A 16618-nucleotide genomic window follows, 5' to 3' on the forward strand; every position below is an offset into this window, starting at 1 on the left:
ATCATACATGCAAACACTATTTTGTATCAAGAAGAGCAAAAATTAAGTAAACATTTTGTAACCAAGTTCTTTTTTTTTTTTATTTCCTATTGTTGCTAAATTCTTGTATCCCTCTCACCAGTATTAATCTGTTCACATCCGTGTGTGATGTTGGACAGACGTATCCTTCATAGTAAACCGAAGCAGATAAAGCTTTCACCACCATCAAAACACAACGCAAGGTTTTAAAATATGTCATTATCAAGTTTAAGAAATCATACTCGCCGGTCACTTTAAGCTACATTAATCAGGAGTTCAAACAAATGCAGTGCAAACTTTGAAAAAAAGAGCAGTTCTCGCTTTGTGCGCGAATTAACATGACAGAAAGGAGAGAGAGAGGAGGTCTGCGAAGCTCTTGATGATCAGATGGCCCTGTAGCAGGTCTCGCAGTGGACTTTCCCACCGTGCAGGAACATACTGTGGAGAAGGTCTCCCATGGGTTTCTTACACATATCACACTGAAAGATAAGAAAACCTCGTGATAACGCCTTGATGAGAAATGTTTGCAGGAAAACGATTTGAGCCACAAAAACGTAATTATCTGGTTAAACTTGCCTGGACTGGCAATAACAACAAATATGATTATTATTATTTAGGAAAAAAATTATTCATTGTATCTGACTAAATTACCTTGAAGCAGGAAGGATGGCAGTTGATGTTGAGGTGCTCAATGGTAATCTTGGCATCATTTCCCACCTGCTCTCCGCAGTATGTACAGGTAGATGACGGTGGGATCCTGGAGTAGCTGATTGAGAAAAGATAAGTTGATCACTGAATCAGGAACAGGTACAGTGCACTGAAGCTCAGTCTGGTTGAATAACAAGATATTTGGAGTCCTATGTGAGGGAAATTAATAAGTGTAAATAATCCTTGCTCAGCCGCTTAATGAGCAGGCTTGGTGGAATTTCTGCCCTTCTGCTTGCACGTATCTAGTTTTGTCAGTAGCGGAAATAACAAAGTGGGGGAGAAAGAGCTGCGGCTTATAGCTGTGGTTGCGGCTTTAAAACGCGTTTAGGGAATAGTCTTGTTTATGGAGGTGCCGTAGGGATAACCAAGAGGCTACACATGCTCAGCACTCGAAATATGTAACTGAAATATGTCAAATAGTGTAAACGGTAAAACAAATGCTAGTAGTTGCGATAGAGATACTAAAAGAAGAAGGTGAAATGTAAGCACCATGGCAACCCCCACAGACTCACATGTTAAAATAATAAAAAGGAAAAAAACAAAACGTGTTTACAACCTGGTACAAAAAATGTTTGTCTTTTTTATCTCCTTGAAAACTGCAGGTGCTCAGTCATAACTGCTATCTGTCTTCGAAGCAGAATCTCAGCTGATTCATGTCACTGAATTTCTCAACTGTGTCTACAGAATCTCTGTTTTTTGGAGCATTTTTTAGTCTGCCAAAATTGGATAAAATATGGCTTGCTTTGTGATTAACTGTACCAAACAGCAAGCCAACCAAGAAGCCTGTGCTCAAGTTGTTTTTCATTTGTTGTGTTTTTTAATTAGGTGAATTTCTAATACTCTTATTTTTGTCAGAGCTTATTAGCAGGTATCCAGAATTGTAAAATAGAGTTTATGGCTCCAACCTGCCAAACAGGCTATCAAAATACTGTCAATTTTGAATACAGGAAATAAAATGTAGCCAAAATGCCAAACAAGCATTTTAGCCCTTGCATGCTGTTTGAAGCCAACTTGACTTAATGTGACAGCAGTAAAAATACCTAAATATCATTCTCCATCTATTCTCCTCTGCTTATCCTTGTCATAGTTGCAGGGGGGCAGGAGCCTAGCCCAGTGTATGTATGTATGTGTACATACATACATACACATATATATATATATATATATATATATATATATATATATATATATATACATACACACACATACATACATACATACATACATATATATACACACACATACATACGTGTATATATAGTTCAAACTTTGATAGAGAGACGTCTAGGTCTGGTTCAAAAGTGAATGTGCAGTATTTTCCTACCATAGGTTAAAATGTTGCTCTGTAAGATTTATTCCTGAAACATGTTCAGATTTATAAACAGTGATTCCAGCTGAAGTACTTGAACTGTGAGAACTGAAAATGGACACAGTAGCAGCAGGTTAAACTTACACAGCTAAAAGGGTTTGAAGTGACGTTAGTGGGGGGAAAAGCTGAACTGCCATTTAAAGAGCAAGAAATGAAAGCAGTTAAAGTATTGAGAGAGAGGCAGAGCTCAGATTGTGTTATTACCTGGAGTAAAGAGATGGGCTGCTGTAAGAATAGCTGGTGGAGCTTGAAGTCAGGTAATCTGACCTACTATTGGAAACAAGATCAATGAGTAAATCATCATGAGGGCAGTGCTTGCAGTTAGCAGTATTTTATATCAATATGGCAGTTGACTGTAAATAATTTATTGGCCCCACCTATTGAGCGTGTCTCTGGGGTTCTGCGTTGCATTGACATACTCCTTCACAAACACAAACGGCCTTAAAGGAGAGGCAAAAGGTGGGTTAATACACATAGCTAAAATATATACACAATTGTGGTCAGAGGTTTGCATATACTCATCATGGGTATGAATTTCATGATGATTTTTTTTTTCAAGGGTGGAATGATTGCATGACATACATCTTTAATGTCTTGAAAAAAATTGGATACACAACATAAAGATTTTAATAAGTAGTCCTAAAGCTTCAATGCCTTTTAACTTGACAAGCCAAAGCTCACTAACTTCTCATTAGTGAACATGACTGACTGGTAGTTTCTCTTTGCCAGCATAAAAAGGATTTGTTTTAATAATACTCATTGGACTGACAAATACTCAGATGTTCACTGAGTTCCTTGGACTTTTCCATTGTTCCAAGAAGGAGAATTGTAGATTCACATAAGTTGAGAGCGTCTTTGGAAGCCATTTCTAAACAACCGCAGATTCCAGGTTTATCAGTTCAATCACCACTTTGCCAAAATCCAGAAGAAGACTCAAACTATCACAAATTGCTCCTGCTCCAAAATCGACATTTTCAAACTTGAGTGAAATTTGCGGTTGTCCTCATGGACAGATCAAATGCTTTTAGGAGAAAAAGATTTATGGCCAGACAAGACAAAGATTGAGTTATTTGGCCATAATGATGAGAGGTATATTTGGAGGAGTCAAAGGTGAGGCTTTCAAACCTAAGAACACTGTCAAGCATGATGGTGGTAGCATCATGCTCTGGGCTGGTTTGCTGCTAGTGGTACTGGTACACTGCACAAAGTGATTGGAATAATAAAGGAGGACTACCTCCAAATTCTTCACCTTTACATCCAACCAACAGCTAGATGGATTTAATGTGGACACAACTGGCTGTTACAACAGGACAATGATCCCAAACACACATCAAAACTGGTTTTGAATGGATAAGGCAGGCTAATATTATGGAATAAGCTTCCCAAAGCCTTGACCTCAGTCCTATTGAAAATTTGTGGAATAGGATTAAAAGCTGGGTCCTTGGTAGCAAACAATTTAAAATAACTCCAATTCTTTCAAGAAGAGCGGTCACATATCCAGCCAGAATTATTCCAGAAGATTGTTCATGCCTACCGAAAGCATCTGAGTGTAACTGGCTAAGGAACATTTAACCAAATATTAGTGGACGTGTATGTACATATGTCTGAGCCTGTGTATGTATACTTTTCAACAGTTCAAAGAAATAATTTAAAGCCCCAAATTATCTTGACGTTTACACCTGCCATGAGTGTATTCAGGATTTTGACCACAATTACATATGCTGTCAATCCAAATTAAATTTATAGTTTGTACAGTCACTCACTTTTTGGTTTCAGGTTCTGGGGTTTTGACTCTCTGCTCCTCTTCTCTTATGGTCCTGGAATAGGTATCAAAACTGGAGACATGCAACGTGCAGCAACATTAGTCTCATCTTTTACTCAATGATGGCATTACAGTGATGGGTTATAGAGAAAGACCCCACATCTGTCAAACGCAGCCCAGGAGATAATCACTTCTGCCACTGCTTGTTAATGACAGGCTGGTTAACGGGCTGTGATTTGACAAAAGGACATCTCTAATACACATCATTATTCTGACATCTGGAGGCTGATAATTAGAGGGAAGGAAATGAGGGCAAATTGAAAGACAATGGAAGAGCAGATCTTGTCATTCAACTTCAGTAATAGAGTTGAAATGGAAATCTGTCTAACCGGGTGTCATGATGGAGTTACGGGTAACTTTCACGGATAACTTTCAGTTGCTAACCATTTTCAGTTACGCCTACTAAAAATGGCTGTGTTACAAAGAGACAAAAGCAGATCCAGAAGGTGAAAGCGTAACACAAACCCACACGTGCTAAATATTCGATGGCGTGCATTTGTTTTTAGATACATTTCATAAAATAACCATTTATTCCACTCGTTGAAGAACAGGTAAATGTAAGTTTCATGCAACACTGCACCATTGCTCAAATTTCTAGAGGCATGAAAGGATTTAAAAAGAAAAAAAAGGGCAAGCCAGTGTTGTTACAAAAGTGAGAAAATCAACAGACGAGAGAGAAAATAACCCTCTGCATTACGCCGTCTGACTTTACAAGATCATAAACTTACCGATCCATGGAGGGCTCAGGCTCACTGCGTATCTCCCTGGAAAGTAAAGAAAACAGTGTTAGACTTTTATAGTAGGCTGAAGCAGTCAATAAGCTGGACGCAATCCAGTAAGCGAGACCGCTGCATTTTTAAAAAAATGTGTATGAAACTGATCTTTCTGGCTCACAGCTCCACTAGGGTCACGGTTTATTGACCAGCTGTGGTCTGCTTTATATAGTACTGCACCACTGCCTGATCTGAGGCCCTCCTCCCAAGCAGTGTGATTGTAACCTCCACTTATACATCTTCTCATGCTCTTAACCTGAGCCCTTCTAATCTCTACAGTTTTCAATCTCAATACGCAAAAAAACTCTTTTCCCTACCTGATGGTAGTGATGGTTGTGACCGTTTGTGTATCCTCAGTGCTACAAAAGAGACAAAATTCCTGCATTATAATGAGTTTGTACAGGTAAAGATAAGACAATATTAAAGTTTTAAAAGAAAAAAAAAAGAACAAGCTGAAAAAGTTAATTATTCTCCGACTGAGCCGGGAGGATGTTTCATCTTGTGTTCAGCTTTCTTTCAATTAAATGCTTGACAGCCACTGAATTTTAAGGTGCTATAATCACATCCTACTAAAATAGTTTCCAAAAGGTGCTTTAATGTGCATTTAATGAGCTCAACCATACCGAAGATACCTTCCCTGCTCCTCTTCTTGCTTCTCTTCTTCTTCTTCGTTGTCGTCCTCCTCCTCCCCTTCTGTGGGGATGGTATAGACAGTCGGTGATGTCCATCGGTCCCACGGAGAGTCATTCTCAAGGGACCTTGAAAACAAACAAACAAAGACATAGCAGCATTGGAAGATGGCCGGTTCACATGATGTTTATTCTTCCAAAGACAAAAAAGGTAGAGGGGGGAGTGGGGGGGGTGTTTACCTCAGTTGTGAGGGAAAGTTGTAACAAATATATGTCTGACCTATTTTCATCAGCGCCAGTGCACAATGTCTTCCGACTCGGTGAGCAAGGCGCTGCAAGAGTCTCGCTACTTCACCGCGGTGAAAAGGGAGGAGGTTACAGAAATAAAAAGGAGCCAATATCCAAGATCACTTACTTCCTCTCAAACATGATGACTGTCTGTTGATCTTCAGCTTGGCCTTCTGCTTCTGGTTGCGCTTCTTGGCTGAGAGGGGAGAGACATTGAAAGGCTTTTAACACGCAATGGACACGGATGGGTGAAAGTAGATGAATGAAGCACAGAGTGTATAGTGTGGGGGTGCAAAAGTACATCAAAGCATGTCATCACCTCTCCTCTGTGTTCGACTCCTGGACTGTGTTGGTTTCCCATGACCGCTGAGTGCTGATGTTAAAACAGCCAAAGTGGGGAGAGATAGCAAGAGGGAGAGGGGGAAAGGATTTGGGAATTGTGACAGATGAAGCACATCAGACAACGCTCAAGCAGGAAGGTTTGAGAAAAAGATTTCTGTGGGTCTGCACTTTCCCTTCCACTCCCATTTCTCAATCATAGATTCATCACAGAAGTATGCAGCTGAGTTGGTTCAATACCTTGTTTTGTCAGTGTTGAAAGGGATGATGTCATCTGCAAGGGACCGCAAGGCATTACTGCCCATACTGTCAGACACACAAGAGAGAAAGCCATCAGCATGGCTCACTCACGAGTATTTCTTTCTTTCGTTCTTTTTCTTACATTTGCAGTTTAGTTTCCTATAATGAATCATTTCAGGGGCAACTTTGTTTCAGGTGCCAGAGAACGTTTCTACAGATTTCCCAATGGCAGGCAATCTCCCTTTCCTCACAGTTCCAGTGTAATTGGTGTGTAACTGTATGAATGGGTGCATAAAAAACTCATTGTGGAGGACTTTGTAGAACCCCCTAATGCTAAAAATGTCCCCAATACTCACAATATTAATTTTTCTTAAGCTGAAACATGTAAGCAATAACAAACTTATTTTGTTTCTGAGCTCTTTTCCATTAAAGCAGGTAATGCACTAAAATTAAAATTAAAACAGAAAACAAATAAGTAAATCAGCTTGAGCATGTCAATAGATCCAGACTCCTGGTGCTTCTTGCATCACATCTACTGATTATGAATAACAATTCTCGCATTAGCTTACAAACTAAAGCAGTTGTAGTAATGAGGAAACCGTGTGCTAACATCAGCGCCACAAACAGAGGTTACAGTATCGAAAAAGGGAATTTGCATTATCATTCCCGTACCTGTTGATGGAACTATCAGAGAGGGGCTGGCGCAGGTCAGAGGAGCTGGAATAGAGAAAAGTGTCTCATAATCAGAAACTGCTGAATTATGCATGCTGAGATGCTATCTGTCTTGCAGGAAAACAGTCATAGCTCCAAACCAATATGATTACCTGTTAGGGGATGTGGTCCCTATCGGATATGGATCAAATGGATCAGCCGAGCTGAAAAACAATTTCACACTGATTTCACTCTCAATTGTCAGCGTTGCCCATCTTGTGTCGAAGGAATTCTGATCACATTGACTCATAATGGAAAGATTTAATGCAGTTTGAATGGTAAATAGAAACACGGAGGGACGTGGGGCAAAACTCAATAAAAATCAGAATCAGGATGTTGCTGACAAATGGAAACACTATTCCACTGCTGAACAGCAAAATCTGCGGACTTCAGGATTTCTTCACCTAAGATTAACCCTTGAACAATTACACCAACCCGGTCATTTATATTACCGAGCTGGAGTGAAACCGTGTGTTATTATTTACTATTTTTAAGCACACTGGTTTGCATGTGACATGTGACAGTAAATAAAGTACCTTGATTTAGTGACTACGGTTGTCACTGTTGTCACACGTGAGCTCCAGGGATCCGCATTGTCCTCTTCACTGCACAGCGGTGAGATAGAAGTAAGGAGGGCGGTACGGATGAATGGCATGATGGGAAGAGAAGAGAGGGCAAGTAAAGGTTAGTGTGGTTGTTCTCATACACTATTTAAAATGTCTGTCCTTTAGTAAAGCTCAAGATGCACTGAATTATTTAGCAATCACAAAAACCATCTGAATAAAGCACAGACTATAGCTTTGTATGCTGTCATGCTTTTTTAGGTAATGATCACAGTTTGGTCATTATAGTGACTCTGTGTCTCTGTGGGGTTTGCTGGCAGCATAGCTGCAGGCAGACTTGTTATAAATCATTACAAGCCGTGTGTATGGAATGCATTTCTTGGAAGGAACAGTTCTGCATAGATAGATAATTGTTTAAGAGCAGCCTGTCATCTCCCGCTACCTTTGTGTTTCTTTGGCTGTCTTGTCTGTCTGCTTCTCCTCCTCTTGCTGCATGCTGAGGCTGGTGGAGACAAAACAAAGCAGCAATACTAATCAGTACAGAGCATTCCCTTCAATTTCCAGTCGTGCTGCTTATGAAAGCTGGCTTTCCCTTTCAAAGTCAGTCGTTTCAGGAATTTGAGACTTTGGTTCTATTTAACGTGGAGCAGGAGGTTAAAATAGAAAATGCCAAACGGGAGCGGAGCCCTGCTTTGTGGATCAAACTGAAGGAGGGTTTATCAAAGTCTTTCAACTCAGCAAGCCGGGATCTTATTAATAATAAGGATGCATAAGCAAGGAGGGTGAGATGGGAGGAGAAGCCGGTCTGTCTCTTTCTCACCTGTGTGCCTCTGTGCCTCTTACAATGACATCATTTGCCAGAAGATCCAGAGTGCCGCTGGTCTTCACTGGGTTTGGCTTACTAAAGACATGAAACAGAAAATTGAAATATGGGGGAGAGTTCGCTTGAAACTCTACATCCAACTCTGGAAAGGTAAGCTGAGGTGGTATTTTGGTTTGCTACTGACAAGGAAGTTATTTTTACTCTTTTTTTTCTTAGGAGAAAGAATTCTTCCTCTACCTGTCCATTCCACCAAGCAGATCCTCACTCCAGCGTCCTGGGCTGGGGGGAACAGGTTCTGCTGGCTCCTCTGGACTGCAGATGTAGAAAGAGGAGAGGAAGAGGAAGCAGAGAAGTTGATGAACAAAGGGGGATTTACGATTCAGTGGAGATTTCAGAGCTAGAACAGGCCAGTTGAGGTAAAGGACGGGCAGATTATAAGAAGCCCAACAGTGCCACCTTGTGAGAGCTATTCAAATATTTGCCACCGTGACAACTTTTTAATTGCGCAATTGTAACAATGTATTTTTAACAAACCCATCACTGAAACCCAGGAGATCGTCTGTTATTGGTTCACAGTTGTTGAGCTCTGAATCTGGCTTCTGTTCAGCACTGCAGTACAGGAGAGGAAAAGATATATTAGTGCACCTGCTTTGGCAAGAAAGCATATATCTCTATATCAAATGTTTAAGTGCCACACTTAATCAGGCATAATTAGAGACACCCCTTGGTATCAGGCTTTTTGAGCGCCTGAAAATGAGATGTGCATTATTTTGTAATTACTTTGAAGTGAGCTCAGTGGCAGTTAGCCCTCATCAGTTTTCTTGCCAACACTGCTATGACAATAATGAGGAAGTTGTTGGTTTTATACCTGTTCTCTGTGGGGTGATCGTCCGCTGAGTCTCCTTTTTGGTTTGCCAGGGCTTCCTCATCATTCTTAAAGCTACTGAGGAAAAAGAAAAAAAAACAAAAGCTCTTATTATCAGATGGCATATTGTTGAGGCTGTGGGAACTAATGTGTCACTGCATTTCTGGTTTCTCCGGCTTTCATCTTTCTCTTCTGGAAGTACCTGGATGAACTGGTGTCGAAAGAAATCAGAGTGTTGGACAGAGCAGGGAGCGTGTCAGCAGCGGAGCTGTGAAACAAGATGGACAACAAACACATCACATTCCAGAGCAGCTTTGAATTACACATGTGAAAGAATGAGAGCAAACACACCTAAACAAAGAAAACCACTTAAACCACTGAAAGCATATTTTCATAACAACCATAGCTTTGCTTACAAATCATGCTCGAGGCTCATTATATACGTAGGTAGTTTTATGTTATATTGCTGGAGTGGTAGAAGCAGTATTAAGAGCTTTTACTTAAGAAAATAAAAGTAAAATTACATCCGGAGAAATATTTCCAGCTAAAACAGCTTTAAATACTCCAAAGTAAAACTACTCCAGGCAGATGAATGGTCCCTGTGAGGTTTTTATTGCTGTACTCTACATTACTGGAGCACTAGAAAGGACACATTAATGTGCAAGGAGAATTTTACTCTTGGAGCTGGTCTAAGTGGAAGTAATTTAGCTTCCGTTTCTAATGTTTCTTAGTGTGATCTTTAACAATCCACTGAATAAAATTATACTATGTTGATCTTTGTCTGTAAAATACCAAACCAAATGCCATATAAAGAAAATAGTAAGTTAATAGGTTATATAAGCTTAAATAAATTGTTATGCGCAATTATAGATCAACACAGTTACATTAAAGTGCAAATTCATTCAAGAGCTAGTAACATAACACCTGAGTTTATTCCATTCCACCTGTTGATGCTACAAAATGTGCCAGGACTGAATGGAAATCTGACCTTGGTTTTGGAGGCAATTTAGTCTGTGGCTCTGGTTCCATTTTGGGTTCAGGTTTTGTGTTCAGTCCAGATTCTGTTACAGCAGGCACTGGGACAGGTGACTTGGTGACAGTGGAGGTTGGGACAGAGGACACTTTAACATCTGATTTTTCAGGGGTTGAAGCCACATCAGGGGACACAGGAGCAGGCGACTTGGTGACAGTAGAGGTCGGGACAGGAGACACTTTGACATCCAATTTTTCAGGAGTTGAAGTCACATCAGGGGACACAGGTGCAGGTGATTTGGTGACAGTGGAGGTTGGGACAGTGGACGTCGGGACAGGACACACGTTGACATCCGATTTTTCAGGAGTTGAAGTCACATCCGGGGACACGGGTGCAGGTGACTTGGTGACAGTGGAGGTTGGGACAGTGGAGGTCGGGACAGGAGACACGTTGACATCGGATTTTTCAGGAGTTGAAGTCACATCAGGGGACACAGGTGCAGGTGATTTGGTGACAGTGGAGGTTGGGACAGTGGAGGTCGGGACAGGAGACACGTTGACATCCAATTTTTCAGGAGTTGAAGTCACATCAGGGGACACAGGTGCAGGTGATTTGGTGACAGTGGAGGTTGGGACAGTGGAGGTCGGGACAGGAGACACTTTGACATCTGATTTTTCAGGAGTTGAAGTCACATCCGGGGACACAGGTGCAGGTGACTTGGTGACAGTGGAGGTTGGGACAGTGGAGGTCGGGACAGGAGACACGTTGACATCCGATTTTTCAGGAGTTGAAGTCACATCAGGGGACACAGGTGCAGGTGATTTGGTGACAGTGGAGGTTGGGACAGTGGAGGTCGGGACAGGAGACACTTTGACATCTGATTTTTCAGGAGTTGAAGTCACATCCGGGGACACAGGTGCAGGTGACTTGGTGACAGTGGAGGTCGGGACAGTGGAGGTTGGGACAGTGGAGGTCGGGACAGGAGACACTTTGACATCCAATTTTTCAGGAGTTGAAGTCACATCGGGGGACACAGGTGCAGGTGATTTGGTGACAGTGGAGGTTGGGACAGTGGAGGTCGGGACAGGAGACACTTTGACATCTGATTTTTCAGGAGTTGAAGTCACATCCGGGGACATAGGTGCAGGTGACTTGGTGACAGTGGAGGTCGGGACGGTGGAGGTCGGGACAGTAGAGGTCGGGACAGTGGAGGTCGGGACAGGAGACACGTTGACATCTGATTTTTCAGGAGTTGAAGTCACATCAGGGGACACAGGTGCAGGTGACTTGGTGACAGTGGAGGTCGGGACATTGGACGTCGGAACAGTGGAGGTCGGGACAGGAGACACTTTGACATCTGATTTTTCAGGAGTCGAAGTCACATCCGGGGACACAGGTGCAGGTGACTTGGTGACAGTGGAGGTCGGGACAGTGGAGGTCGGGACAGTGGAGGTCGGGACAGTGGAGGTCGGGACAGGAGACACTTTGACATCTGATTTTTCAGGAGTTGAAGTCACATCAGGGGACACAGGTGCAGGTGATTTGGTGACAGTGGAGGTCGGGACAGGAGACACTTTGACATCTGATTTTTCAGGAGTTGAAGTCACATCCGGGGACACAGGTGCAGGTGACTTGGTGACAGTGGAGGTCGGGACAGGAGACACTTTGACATCTGATTTGTCAGGAGTTGAAGACACATCAGGGGACACAGGTGCAGGTGACTTGGTGACAGTGGAGGTCGGGACAGTGGAGGTCGGGACAGAAGACACTTTGACATCTGATTTTTCAGGAGTTGAAGTCACATCCGTGGACACAGGTGCAGGTGACTTGGTGACAGTTGAGGTTGGGACGGTGGAGGTCGGAACAGTGGAGGTCGGAACAGTGGAGTTCGGGACAGGAGACACGTTGACATCTGATTTTTCAGGAGTTGAAGTCACATCTGGGGACACAGGTGCAGGTGACTTGGTGACAGTGGAGGTTGGGACAGTGGAGGTCGGGACAGGAGACACTTTGACATCTGATTTTTCAGGAGTTGAAGTCACATCCGGGGACACAGGTGCAGGTGATTTGGTGACAGTGGAGGTTGGGACAGTGGAGGTCGGGACAGTGGAGGTCGGGACAGGAGACACTTTGACATCCAATTTTTCAGGAGTTGAAGTCACATCCGGGGACACAGGTGCAGGTGATTTGGTGACAGTGGAGGTCGGGACAGTGGAGGTCGGGACAGGAGACACTTTGAAATCTGATTTTTCAGGAGTTGAAGTCACATCCGGGGACACAGGTGCAGGTGATTTGGTGACAGTGGAGGTCGGGACAGTGGAGGTTGTGACAGTGGAGGTCGGGACAGGAGACACTTTGACATCTGATTTTTCAGGAGTTGAAGTCACATCGGGGGACACAGGTGCAGGTGACTTGGTGACAGTGGAGGTCGGGACAGGAGACGTTGCAGTGGTCGACTCAGGGGACTTTTGATTAGATGATATTGGGGGTTTTGATGGTGGCGAAAGATCAACCAGAGGCGTTTTAGTCTGCCCAGACTCTTTGGGTTGTGGCTCTTTAGAGGCTACTTGAAGACAATCTTTGATTAGTTCAGGGAGGGGAGCAGCCACCTTGGTGTCAAAAGTTGGCTGTTCTTGTGTAACAGACACTTGAGGGGTCTCTTCTTTTGCAGGCTCTGGGGTGGCCTTCTTCTCCAACTTTGGAGCAACCGGCTCATTAACACTCACAGCAGCAGCTGTCTTAGTGCTGGTGTCAGTACTGTAAACCACAGAGATAATGAATCAAACTCAAATCACTTGTTGCACTGGAAATAGAAACATGGTGCGGGATTTACATTTTCTGAGGTTCGGGCGCAGGCTTGGATGCAACAGATGTGACAGGAACAACAGGGGATGGCAGCACAGCGCTGGCAGGTGCAGGAGTCTCAGAAGGCTCATCATCATCAGTAATCTCCACCCTGCACATTTTTAGTCAACCACATGATGGCACAAGTAGAAATGCATGCAAGTGTAGAGCACATATTTCACATATCTTTTCTTTTTGCCTCTAGGAAAAAGGGCTTACCTTGTAGCCACAAATGCTGGACTGCTATTGCTGAGCGATGTGTCAGGCGTTTCTTGAGACCTTAGAGTTTTGAACACAAAGCCTGTGTGAATGCCTCCGTAAGTGCTCAGCAAGGCACGTCAATAAAAAGAATTTCCCACTGCATGGGAAGTTTTAAACATATGCACTGTTCTTTTATGAAAGCATTACAGAAACATGCTGTATCTCAAGATAAGCATTAGAATAGTGGCATGAGAAAATACATACTCGTATTTCTTTGCAGCTGAAAGCACGTAAGACCGTTGCCTGGCTGCAGATTTCGTCAGAACATTACTGGCTTTCTCCGTCCTGCAGAATGAATCAGAATAATGTTAATGTAATCTCTTTCCCGGGTGTCTAACTTCAGGACGCAAGGAGAGTCTTACCGCTTCTCCAGCTCCTCGAGGCTAAGCTGGCCCTCCTGTTTCTCTGCAGCAGACCGCACAGTGTGGGGGGCTCTGAGGAACAGAAGCACAAACATGCACCTTGTGAAAAGACTCTCATCCAGCTGCCAGCAGTTAAACTGGGAATCTGAATTTACGTTTGCTCACATTTTCTTGTAGGTCTCTGAAGGCTTTTTGTTGAATTGCGGTGTTTTGCTGCAATAAAACCAGATAATAAGTAATGGAGGAAAGGTCAAACTGCTTGTCGAAGCTGTGTGGTTCAGCTGCTCTTACCTAAAGCCGTTAGATGGTGAGGATGGAGGAGGCTTGTCCACTTTAGTGAAAACACCCCTGAAGAAAAAGAAAGAAAGTCCTGAACAAGCCCTTATTTCTTTATACAGTTTGTGTTTGTGTGTGTGTGTGTGTGTGTGTGTGTGTGTGTGTGTGTGTGTGTGTGTGTGTGTGTGTGTGTGTGTGTGTGTGTGTTTCTTTTTAAGTGTTCACTGTGATGGTGACTGAGACTCCACTTTGGCTGACTAAAATCTCTGTTTTATAAATATATATGTTTTTATATGCTTTGTGGTAAACGTATTTTATAACCCAGATGGTGGTGCTCAGAATATCAGAAGCCTTTCTCTTACCTGATAAGGTATCCGGATGTTGGCTGCCTAAACTCAAAACAGAGACTTGTTATCAGCACAGTCATGTTTCAAAGAACTGCAGATAAGCCTATGACATTAAAAACCTGGGTTTACCTCTCCGTGTCAGACTTGGTTGGTGGCGGAGTAGAATTTGTTGGCGAAGACACTGGACTGGTGTCAGCAGGGGCTCCGCTCAGACGGCTGGCTTTAACTTCTGCTATCCTGCAATGGAATTTGGTTTTATCTTATTTTCATTTATTTCCTATGTGACAGAGTAGATGATAACGGGATGATGGGTATCGTGCTTAAACAGGGGTGTTTACCATGGTTTCTCCTCTTGCGTTTCATCCTTAGAGTCATTGCTGCGTTGCAACCAGCTGGCGTCTCCCCTCAGCCTTGTCCGGACTTTGGTGGTACGCAGCACGGACGCTCTGTCTCCCTCTGAGATACAAACATGTGCATATCACACACCCGCACACAAGCTCACATTTGAGATATGATACACACTATATGCTGCATCATAATGACAGCTTAGTAATTGTCTGCTTGATAGCTTCTAAGATATACAGTCCCCCTTTGAGCCAGAAGACACTATATCATCAACCACTTGTAGTTTGCCTTAAATCAGGGTAATAAGTGAATTTATAGCCAAGAGCCCGGCACAGATGCATAATACTCCCAGCTTTTATTGGAGGAAACACATCATCTCACATTAAAATCAAAATCTGCTCACCTTTTGACATGCTTGTTTCACGGGGTTCTCGCTCTCTTCTTTTTTCTCTTTTCTTTGCAGGCCACTAAATTATAGATAATTCAGAGAGATGATTGGCATCTTGTAAAAATTAGGCGTATGATGTGAGCAGCGAGTTGCAACTTTGTTCCCACACTATGTCCCCTCCCATTGAGAAACATGTGCTGTGTCAAACATTCCTCAGTTTCATCCTTAAAACATGCAGACGATCCTGTCTGTCCACTTTCCAAAATATGCAGCGATTGACCAAATATGAATGGACGCAGATAGGCATTCTGTGTATCTGACACTCTGTAACAATATAAACTGGCCCACATAAGATTAACCTGATTACACAAATATCGCTTTCTATTCGCTCATTTCCAAATGAACTGAGCCCCAGCTATTTAGGATCAGAAAACAGAAACGAGTTGCTCAGAGGCAAGCCTACGTCCTCAGGGGAACTTCAGTAGAAAGGGGAAAATACTAATGAAACGATCACAAGTGTACCCTTATCTGAAAGTAGACACAGAGTAGAGCTTATGCAAAACTGTGGAGTATTGTTAAAGTCAGAATGCAAATATCACTTTTTAAAAAAAGTCCTTCCTTAGGCTGTGAATTCATTCCCTTTGGAGTAAGTCGGCGCAATATCTCTTGAGGATTTTCCTGAATATTGGTGACAAAACAAACTGAGGGCTCAGAGACCATATTTATCTTCGGTTTAGCACATCAGTCTATAAGAGATAAATGATTAATGAAAGCCAATAGCATTTTAAAGCAAGCCCCGAGCACGATAGGAAGCAATCATGGCAAAGAAACATCCAGAAAATGAGAGGGCAGACACTCATAGTGAACACTTTCAACAAACAGTTTATATAACCCAACCAATCCGATCACTCTGACACTTTTAAAATACACAAAATATCATGTCATGAATAAGTGAACACCAGAGTTCCTACCTGCTGTCACTTTATATCCAGCACAGGAAGATTTGTTGAGGATCTGTGTCCTAGTGAGTGTGGTTGGTGTGAACAGAGGAAAAGTCTTTCTCTGTCTAACAGGTGTCTCAGCCTGACGTATTAGCCAACAGGTACAGGCGTGAGCACTAACAAGCCCAGCCAGTCAAGGGAGGTAAATATGGGGTGGAGCAGCGTGTGTTTGTCTATCTACTTGTGTGTGTGTGTGTGTGTGTGTGCGTGCGCGTAAGAGAGGTTGCTAAGAATTAATTTCTGTTTACTACATCTGGGCTTTGTTCATGGATGACAGCAAGCACATACCTGTCGCACAGGTGGCTGGCAATCAATGCTTAGAACCAGCAAGGCATAGGGGCAACGACAAGGTGCACTGCATGGCAAACATAAACGAAGTGACACACAGCAACATCTCCTTTGGGAAACACTCGTCTCATGCTCACTGGGTAGGACAGCCCAGGAAGCACAAGCATTAAAACAAGAACAAGAACACAGCACAGAGCCGAGATAATGAAGAGAAACAGCGGTCGTCAGAAAAAATAGAACACAAGCTTGGAACATTCTTAATTTTATTCTTAAAGCAAAGGTGTTTTATACTTTCACGTGTGTTTCTGTGAAGGAAAAATCATGAATGCTGGCGTGAACATTGAATTTCTTATATAAGCTCTGGTAAAGGTCATTTATGGATTAC

The 16618-nt window shown here is 42.8% G+C and overlaps 1 protein-coding gene across 5 annotated transcripts; it reads right to left on the reverse strand.

Moving 5' to 3' along the window:
- Window positions 1-359: 359 nt before the first annotated feature.
- On the reverse strand, window positions 360-16080 carry znf185 (zinc finger protein 185 with LIM domain). Of its 5 annotated transcripts, none has more exons than XM_085291379.1 (33): window positions 15916-16079; window positions 14960-15023; window positions 14550-14667; window positions 14341-14448; window positions 14227-14253; window positions 13880-13936; window positions 13754-13801; window positions 13589-13660; window positions 13431-13511; window positions 13185-13244; window positions 12955-13077; window positions 11679-12878; window positions 10137-11558; window positions 9351-9416; window positions 9152-9226; window positions 8818-8892; window positions 8521-8595; window positions 8281-8361; window positions 7903-7962; window positions 7434-7502; window positions 7011-7061; window positions 6859-6903; window positions 6187-6252; window positions 5927-5980; window positions 5735-5803; window positions 5314-5448; window positions 5008-5049; window positions 4646-4681; window positions 3859-3930; window positions 2473-2535; window positions 2300-2365; window positions 670-784; window positions 360-497 (listed from the first exon to the last, which is right to left on the reverse strand). In XM_085291379.1, the coding sequence occupies exons 2-33, from the start codon at window positions 14967-14969 to the stop codon at window positions 402-404; spliced, it is 4737 nt and encodes a 1578-aa protein (XP_085147505.1). In that variant the 5' UTR covers window positions 14970-15023; window positions 15916-16079; the 3' UTR covers window positions 360-401. The 5 variants fall into 5 exon arrangements, with proteins under 5 accessions (XP_085147505.1, XP_085147513.1, XP_085147487.1 ...); XM_085291387.1 differs by having other exon boundaries at window positions 10137-11063; window positions 11184-12878; XM_085291361.1 differs by having other exon boundaries at window positions 9152-9223; window positions 10137-12878; window positions 15916-16080.
- Window positions 16081-16618: the final 538 nt, after the last annotated feature.

Source organism: Mchenga conophoros, linkage group LG2 (genome assembly GCF_057382185.1).
Source record: "Mchenga conophoros isolate Kocher_MC1m ecotype Shallow Benthic linkage group LG2, M_conophoros_male_GT1.1, whole genome shotgun sequence".
Lineage (NCBI taxonomy): Eukaryota > Metazoa > Chordata > Actinopteri > Cichliformes > Cichlidae > Mchenga > Mchenga conophoros.